This window comes from Notothenia coriiceps, unplaced genomic scaffold (assembly GCF_000735185.1).
Source record: "Notothenia coriiceps isolate Sejong01 unplaced genomic scaffold, NC01 NC01_scaffold00000339, whole genome shotgun sequence".
NCBI lineage: Eukaryota > Metazoa > Chordata > Actinopteri > Perciformes > Nototheniidae > Notothenia > Notothenia coriiceps.
In genome coordinates, this window is record NW_011333040.1 from 23530482 (window position 1) to 23540124 (window position 9643).

Consider the following 9643-nt stretch of genomic DNA (forward strand, 5'->3'; position numbering starts at 1 on the left):
GTGGGTTCGCCCTTGCATAATATTCACCTTGAATCAGATCTAGGCACAGGTCCGGTAATTGTCGGGGTTCGACCATGTTTTCCCATTGTTTTCTATATAGCATATAGGCTGCCATGTGCCATCACTCCACAGAAAGCTGTCATCTTGACTGGATATTGAAATCATGACATGCAAGAAAACCCATTATGCTAAAGAGTGTTATGCTGGTTGTAATCATGAGGTTTTTACACCAATCATTGTAGGAGATCCTATGTAATATTTATTTTTTTGAAAAACGTATTATTAAAAGCACATTAAGTTAAATTATCAGTATGAGTCATAGGTATTAGTGCATAATACTTCACAATTCTGCCTCTACTACTTTCCCATTGGATATTGTCTCGTTGTCTCGTTTCCCTTGCATTCTATTGGCTGTGCGGTGTAATAGGCGGGACAACTTTCAGGAAGTAAACAGCGTTTGTTTCTGTTTCGCACCGGCATATGAGCAACAGATGACAGATACACATTTTAAGAATACGTTTGCTGTCAAGTATATATTATCACCGTGTTTCGATATATATTTATACACAAAAGGACGACGTAGGCTACGGCTTGGGTTCCCTTGGGAAGTCGGTACATAACAAAGCATGTAAGTAATAAAATAGCTCCTCACTAGCTTATTTAGCTGCTAGTTCGATGCTCCTTAAACTAATGCCAACTGTTAGCTTTAGGTGTTCAAACCTTACATTTTCCACTGCATTAGGCGTGTCATCTAATTTTAACGACAGTGTGCTTAACGGTATTGAGTTATCTTTAACTGTGGAGCTATTTCTGTTGTCATTCTTGTGTTGTGTGTAACCTTTAAATATACACTCTAACAGTGGCGGAAGAAGTACTTGTACAACTACTCTGTTACAAGTAAAAGTCCTGCATTCAAATAACTTAAGTAAAAGAACAAAAGCATTAGCATGTAAATATACACGTACTTTTTGTACATACAGTCCAATTTCATAATCAAATCACTGGATTATTATTATGTATGCATTAGTGTGTCAATTAATGTTTATTTATTAGTTAACTTAAATATTATCTTATCATTTTAATTTGTAAAGTAACTAGTAAGCAAAGCTTTCAGATAAATATAGTGGAGTCAAAATGCAATATTGTCTTTCAAAGTGTAGTGGAGGAGAAGTATTAAGTAGCATAAAATGAAAATAAACCAAATTATACCTACTGTACTTTACTGTACTGCTTACTAACCGTGACAAACAAAGTTGGATAGTCAGATAAAACACTCTGCCGTCACGTGCACTATTGATATCCCAACTTTAATTGCCAACGACTAGACGGTTATAGTGTGTACTGTCATTACGTTTGTGGCAGTCATTTTTCTAAATCCAATTTAATTTTAAAATGTGTTTGTAATCATTTTTAATGTTACAAAACTGGCAGTATAATGCTCAAGGTAAATCCTGTACCAGCCAGCTGGTGTTTTCTAATTTTAGTTATCATGTTAGACAGAACGGTGACTCCGGAGCCTACTATTTTTAAGTAGTGTGGGACCGAAGCCACATGAGATCTGATATGAATTTTATGTTGCCCATATAAGAATTCCGGTACCACTTTACAATAAGACTACCCTTATAAAGGGTTTACCAATAGTTTGTAATTAATTTATTAATTAGGTTGTGAACACTTTATAAATCATTAATAAGCTTTTATAAGACATGAGATAAACAGGGCAACTGTGACCGGTTGCTTGCCAAGCAGTGAGCCCACATATCTGTACTGCTAAGTCTTATGTTGGCTACTTAGCTTACTTTGTCTTCTTCATCATCCAGCATCCTTGGTATCTGTTGTTCACTGAGTTGATTCTCGCTAAGTAGCCAATATCAGGCTTAGTCATCTTGCCAAATAGTGAGTCTGTGTTGATGTATGAAAACTATGTTAGAACTGGTTTATAAATGGTTCTTATTGATTAATAAAGTGTTTACAACCTAATTCATAACCTAATTATAAACCCTTTATGAATCCTTTATAAGGGTAGTCTTATTGTAAAGTGGTACCAGAATTCCTAACATCACATATTTCCTACACTTCCTGCTCAGTTGTCATGCCACCACCGAAGAAGGGGGCATTGCCCAAACCCCTCCCAGAAGGCTTCCTACTGACCGACAGTGAGAAGAAGAAATGGAGGCTGGGTAAAATCATCGGCCAAGGTGGCTGTGGACTCATCTATTTAGGTAATACATATGTACTGTGGACATCTTACATATTACTGTGAATTTATTTTATTATATATTTTATTGCTAGTGCAGTAATGTAACTTGCAGTACTGTACTTAAATAAAAAACGGTGGTACTTATACTTGAGTATTTTCACATTATGCTACTTTATACTTTTTAGTCCACTACATTTATTTTACAGATTTAGTGACTAGTTATTTTACTAATTTAGATTATTAATTTAACACCAAAATCAACACATATGTTATTAACAGTTATGCTCCCAGTTAGTTTATTAAGTCATTAAAATAATCCCCGCTTTTACCAAGTGCAACATTGAAGTGATGAACACATTAATGCATCATTAATTATAATACAATAATTGAAAACTATATTGTGCTTTAATGTGCACAATGAGTACTTTATATATTGATCAAAGTACTTTTTAAATGTTGCTTAAGTACCATTTTGAATGCAGGATTTTAACTTGTAACTTATTATTTTTACATTGTGGTATTGCTACTTTTACTCAAGTAAATAATCTGAGTACTTCTTCCACCTCTGTTTGTTGTACATTTTGTATTTAACTTATTTTGTTAATATACATATTTTATTAACATTTTTGTTTAATCTCAATGGCCCATTTGAACCTTTTGTATTTGTATGGTGGTACACATATTTGTGTTTTAATTTATTGTAAATGGAGCAATTGTCTCAAAATCCTATCCCTCCCAGGATAAACGAAGTGTTCTGATTCTTAATGAGTGTGCTCATGCAGGTAACAGAACATCTCTCTCTTCCTGGGAGACTCTGATTGATCTGTTTGTCTCTTTCTGTAGAAAGCTCTTTCAACAGATCAGATTGTTACAAGACAACCCTGGGATTCCTAACAAATCCCATCCTCTAATCTATGGAGGCCTTTCCACTCAGCACTAACTCCTGATATTTACAAATCCATAAGTGCAGTCCGGCTTTTTGAGTACAGCATTTTGTTAATTTCTTCCTGGTCTTGGATACATTTTAAACATGCAAATGGATGGATAACGTCCAAGAGTTAAGATGTTTCATCACAACTTTCTCCTCTGTATGTTATTATAATATTCCTCTCTGTCTCCTGCTGAACAGCCTCCCGTGATGTGGACAGACCTGTTGCAGCAGACACTGACTTTGTCATAAAACTGGTGAGTACATTTGAGCTTCACACAGCTGTTAATAAGGTTGCATGTCAAAAAGTATTTGCATCAAAACTATGTTTCCTCATTTCAGTTTCGATTTCTCCTAACATCAGGTGATTTATTTGGAAGTCACCGAAAATGTGTTTGAGAAGACTGAAACAAATGATGATAGAAATAACTTTAGATAATGTAGTACAAAGACATTTGACTGAGTGTGATGGTTGAATCACATGCATTTCTGTTAAGGAGAAGTAGAGTTTACAGCCTTAAATATATGAGACATTCATGCAAATTGTCAAATTGGTGGCTGAGTGGCCTTTTCAGTCTTTTTGCTAAATTCTGATAAAATTATATATTTTACATTTCAGCTGATACTATTATAAAAATTCTCTACGTCTATATATCAATATTCTATTGATATTGTGACTAGATATTGTCTTACATTTCAATATTTGCAAAAGAGTTGGGATTCAATTTTCTCCTAATATAGAGTTTAGATGGAAATGTTTTTGCTGCCTTGCCATGGGTTATCCAAGTGTTTTGGATTCTTATGATTTAAGAGAAAACACAGCAGAAATACATATTTGAAAGAAAAAAAATGCCACCCTAATGTCTCCTACTAGCCCATCACATTTAATAATTGTTTCATTGAAATTGCCTTGTGAACTAAACGAGCCCAACATTCAAATTGCAGCAAGCACAATATTTGTTAAAGGCTAAATATGTGTTCAAATAGCATTTTAAACAAAGTATTCTGGAACTGCAGAGGCAAACTTGCCTACAAATCGTATTTTCTAAACTCTCTTAAAAAAAATCCCACCATGATCTTCATAATATATTTTCTACTGATAATGATAATAATGATTCAAAACTGATCAGTCCCCAGTGTTTCCCCTAGGGCGAGTCCGTCGTGGGTNGCTGCCTGAGCGGGGGGGATATATTTTAAATCCCCTGGAGCAGAGAGAGGAGCTGTGGATTATTGTTATTGATTAATGCATCAGTGTTTCTTGGGGTCAAAAACACTAAACTCACAACTTAAAATTAAAGTGTTTAGTTTATTTAATAAAAGAGCACATGTTCAATGTGCAAAGTGACGGTAGATATAGATTAGTTACAATTATTATTACAATTTTTTTTTTGAAACACCTTGAATTTCAGGGGGGGCGCGGGGCTTCGTTGGCATAATCACAATATGAGTGAAAAAATGTCTTTTATTTTTCTTATTGTGGAGCATTATCTCTTTCAACTCCACTGTGTGATATGCTAACACATGTTTTTGTCAAGCCGTCTTGAGACCATGATAATGAAATTGTTAGTAATGTTCCCTTGCATCTCCAGGAGTACCATGAGAACGGCCCCCTGTTCTCCGAGCTCAAGTTCTACCAGAGGGCAGCCAAAGCGGAGAGCAGTGAGTAGCAGCGTCCGTCCAGCGTCCCGGCAGCTCACTGGAGCACGAGTGTGTTTGACTGATGAAGTGGCCGCAGACACAGAGGCTTTGCCGCCTGCAGCACAGTAATTAATAATAAGCCAAAGCAAACATGCACCTCAGTGGCAGTTAGCCCCCCTCTCCACGCTTGTCTGAGCTCTCCAACGACTCGGTTTGGAGAGGCACGGCAGAGCGGAAGCCACTCACACATAATGATGCCCGGGCCTCCGCTGAGCCCCTGACCACCTGCCAGTCTGGTGGAGAGCCAGTCAGGCCGGCCGCGATCCAGCCTTGAGCCAGAACCTGTGTGTGTGTGTGTGTGTGTGTGTGTGTGTGTGTGTGTGTGTGTGTGTGTGTGTGTGTGTGTGTGTGTGTGTGTGTGTGTGTGTGTGTGTATTTTGAGACAAGGGAACCATATATGGTCAAATGCTGAAAAATGCACAAGTTGTAAGACTCATTTATAGACAACCGTATAATGTAAGCATGTAAATATGAATGTTGTAGACTTAAGGGTACACACACACACACACACACACACACACACACACACACACACACACACACACACACACACACACACACACACACACACACACACACACACACAGGTTCTGGCNGAAGAAGTCATATTTCTAGTTTACCATAAAAGGCCAATTCGACCGATTGGTTGAGCATATTTTCCCAAAAATGATTACTACCTTGTTAAAACTTTTTTTGTGCATCAAGTTATCTAATTATGTTCAGTCAGTGCCCTGCCACTAAAATATGTCAAAAAGGATATGGTTACCTTTCAAAAGTTGACCAAAAAGAGTGATTTCTTCAGCAGTGATCTTTTAGCATGCCAACTTTCTCAGTGGGAGCTAGCTGAAGGGCATTCTGTTTGAACCACAGTGACATCTAGAGGTTGTTTTGTGCATAACATGTCAACCAAAGGGTAGAGCTGGCTGAATCAGATGGAGTTCAACTTTTTTAAGCACAAAATGTGCTCTACCAAACGGAGGCGCTGGCTGTTAAAGGGCTAGGGTTAGTTGCTCTTCTCTATTACAGGCTAGCAGCTCGAGGCTACATTAGCTTCTACAAGCCTGAATCTAACTTTCAGTATTCGTGATTGTGCGTAAAGACGCCGTCAAGTTTTGAGGAGGAAGTTTATATTATCAAAGAGGACAATGTCTGGACATGCTACATTGATTTGGATCCTTCCCTGTTATTTGTTCCAAAATGTTACAAGAGAGCCTCACTCTTTTCTGTTATTTTTCTTGAATGAGAAATAAATGTAAGTAAACAGTTTGTGACAAACTTTTCATACATCTAGAAGCAGCACTCTGATGAACCACTGTGCTCAAAATACGCTGCACCCTCAGGTATTTAATTATTTAGAGCACTTTAATCAGTTGTATATCAGCACTGTAAATGTCTCCAGAGGGTAATCATAAGCAGAACATTTCAGCCCTTCAGGGATTTGATCGGGAGGGCAGGTAGAGCGACAGATTCTAAAATGAATGCTTCTAACGATGACCTAAAGATTAGTATACACCAGAGTGACTTCCCATGCATAAGACTTCTTTTAAGAACAGGTTTGTTTGCATCTTATTGTGAATGTGTGATCGCAGGGGTCTACATTAATGCGTGAGGTCTATCAATACTTGTCGCCCAAGTCCATCTAGAAGGGTCGAGCCCGGGGAGTTTTAGCAGCTCAATACTGTAACGGCCACCACACGTCTCTGGAGAAATTACCTATCGACTAGCTCCATCAGCGGGGAGAAATCTCCTCCCTGAGCCCCGAACGCCATTGATCCTCCCCAACAGGCTGCTCTAAAGAAGGAGCTCGGTCACAGCCACACAGGACCAGATTACATGGAATGTCTGGGCAGTAATCTGATTACAAGATAACCAATTTGTGTTATAAGTATTCCAATTTTTGTATTCAAAGATGGAATCTTCAATGTGGGGGGAGGGTATGAAGACGAAGAAATGTGTCAAAGAGGAGAGGTCATGATGAAATCAAATCACTTCAAGGAAATAAATGTTTGGAGGTGTGCCTGAATAAAAAACTTGAAGGTTAGCAGGGAACGCTAAACTGCCTTGACCCAGCAGGAGGGAACAACAATCAATGAGGGAATGGGAGAGGCGGTTAAAGACTGGATGTTCACACTGACTGTAGGAAGGGCCTTTGAGAGGAGGGCTGTTAGCAAATGTCCTTTCACAATGGCTTCAGAAACAAATCAACTAATACCCACAGGTAAGGGTATGAAACCCTGCGGGGGTTCTAATACACAAACTGGTGTAAGACTGATAGCCCACGATCACCATCAAGTAATGATGACTGGTTCCAAAGTGATTCATAAAACTGTGATAACATACAGAACATGAACATCTGGTGTTAGTGCTGTCAGAAGGAACAGTTACGTCTCTCCTGGGCATGTTGCCGAACATGGTTGTATGTGACTGGATTTCTGGATTGATGTCTTCTTTCAAAAACTTAAAAGCCTAGATTTTTTTCCTCTCAAACTCTTTCATGGGTTTCAAGGATCTGTGGAATCCATGTTTGATTGCTCAGGGTCAAAAGTGCAGTTGGTTTTGTATATCTTGTCGTGAATTACCAAGATTGTGTATAAAGCCAGAAATAAAACAACTTGATTGTATTACTGGATCCCTGTTGTGTGAATAGAGATGGAGATACCACCTGTGAAACTATGGTAGCCTGGCACGACTTTTATGGCCACTTTTGTAGCCAAACAGATCTGGAAAGCATGCACTGCCTTCAGCATCAAGTGTCCACCATCCGTCAGGTCTAAATATGACACTGCCACTGTGTGTTACGCTACATCTCAACAACTCTGACAATTACAAATGTTTGTCCTTGTGGGCGTAAAGTATGCATTAAGTCAGCATTACAGCGTGGCTTCCTGTTGTTGTAAATAATTGCTCAACACTTCATTGCTGCTGAGAGCCTGTTAAAGGAGAATAAAGATGAAAAACGTCTGATACTGACACTGGGAAAAAGTGTTGCAACTCCCAGAGTGCTATAATAGATTAACAATTAAAAAGATCAACGACTACATTAAGCGGCGCTGCCCTCTGTGTGTGCTCTGGGCGCGTTATCAAAGCTCATAATAGTGTTTTGTGTGTGTGCTCTTCTGTGTTCAATGTGTTTTGCCCTCGTGTGAGGAATGGCAGGGCAGTGCAGAGAGATATGCATGTGCGTTCACATACATGCTTAAACAGCTCTCAAAGGGAGTACGGACATGCTCGAAAAACACACACATGCACGATACATGAATACTGAACACCCCCGTATGCAGTCGCGCACGCACCGCGCACACGCTCTTCGTGCTTTAGACAAGGAGGTGAGGCGGCGATGGTGTTGTTGTTAATTATCTCCTATTGTTATTCAGATTCCCCAAAGCGTGCCGCAGTGTCACACTCTTAACCCTTCCGCTTCACAGTCTTGTCGTTTGGAGACGGTCTTCTGTCTGCCGGACGCCCACCGAATGGTGGTAATTACACCGTTTAGCTCCGAGTTCAAAGGCCTGCCATTCGCCAGCTGCATTCACCAAACCTCACCATGGCAACCTGTCAACATCTTTGCGGGTATTGGTGCCATCGGGTCAGAGAGGGGTCACGTCCTCAGTTTTAATCTGCATGCGCAGTGGAAAATACTTAAAGAGGACAATAACCTGAAGAATACAAATGTTTCTGTTTTGTTCCCATAGCAGGAGGTTGTATCAGTTTCTTTGAAGATCTAGAGTAAAACTGGCTGATCTGTCTAATTCTGTCAGGCTTGCAGCAGTCTTGTAGCTTCAATAAGTGCTCATGGTGAAAAGATAGACCGCTCATCTGTAATTGTAGCAATTGTTGTATTATTGTATATTAAAACTTTATATTCCAACCTATCAAACAAGCTATAACTTTTTTGATGTATTTTTTAAGGTGACCTATTATGCAGATGTTCAGGTTCATATTTTGTTCCTCGACTGTGACACGTCTCCATGCTTTAAAGGTCCCCTATTATACTGTTTTTCATCAATATATTATAGGTCTCAGATATATACAAAACATCTCTCTGAAGTGTTTGGCTCCAAACACCAAACAGATCATGCCTTGTAGCATGCCATAATCCCCTCTGTATCAGGCCTGTTTCAAAAGTGCTGATTCTCTGTCTGTTACTTTAGATGAAAATAAGGAGCCCCTCCCCACGCCCCTCTGAGAGATGTTTGGTTAAAAGAACACAATGGTGCTCTAGGAGGAGATTCAGGTGATAAAGTGTGTGTGGGGGGTGGGGGGGTTACCTTGGTTAGTGACTGGCTTATGGTTACTCAAGCCAAAAAATCATTATGACATCATAAAGTGGCCAAAATCTGATCAGCTCATGTTCAGACAAAAAGAGAGCAAATCTTTTTTTCCTGAAACTTTCAGAATCTCTTTACACAGAGGGGACACATGTTTATGTATAAAAGACATGAAAAAGTTGATTTTGCATTATAGGTGACCTTTAATGTTAAAAAATCTCTGTACTGCCTGAGCTGCAGCACCTCTTTTCACCCTCTGTCTGAAACCAGAGCCCAGTCTGTTCTGTTTGGTTAGCTGGCAGCTCTGTTGTGATTGGTCAACCCCTTAGCCTATCATGTACAATGTGATGTAGGGCTAGCAAATAGAAGTTTGAGTGTTATTCAGTGATGTCAATATGTTAAGGCAGTAAACAAAGGAGTTCAATGAAGGCATTTCATGCAGTGTGTGGGAGAGAAACTTCCTCTGGAGGAAGAATTGGTAATTTTATCTTTTGTAGACCATTTACATGCACACAAATCTATATAACACACTCCAGGGAAGGGAAACCC

General features: G+C 39.2%; 1 protein-coding gene across 2 annotated transcripts in view; it reads left to right on the forward strand.

The window, feature by feature from the left end:
- Positions 1–454: 454 nt before the first annotated feature.
- LOC104949262 (serine/threonine-protein kinase VRK1-like) overlaps positions 455–9643 on the forward strand; it is a 24820-nt gene continuing 15631 nt past the window's right edge. For both annotated transcript variants that reach the window (XM_010775596.1, XM_010775603.1), the window contains exons 1-4: positions 455–628; positions 2088–2222; positions 3330–3385; positions 4718–4787. In XM_010775596.1, coding sequence (XP_010773898.1) covers positions 2093–2222; positions 3330–3385; positions 4718–4787 — 256 coding nt within the window. In that variant the 5' untranslated portion in view covers positions 455–628; positions 2088–2092. The remainder of the gene's footprint in view (positions 629–2087; positions 2223–3329; positions 3386–4717; positions 4788–9643) is intronic.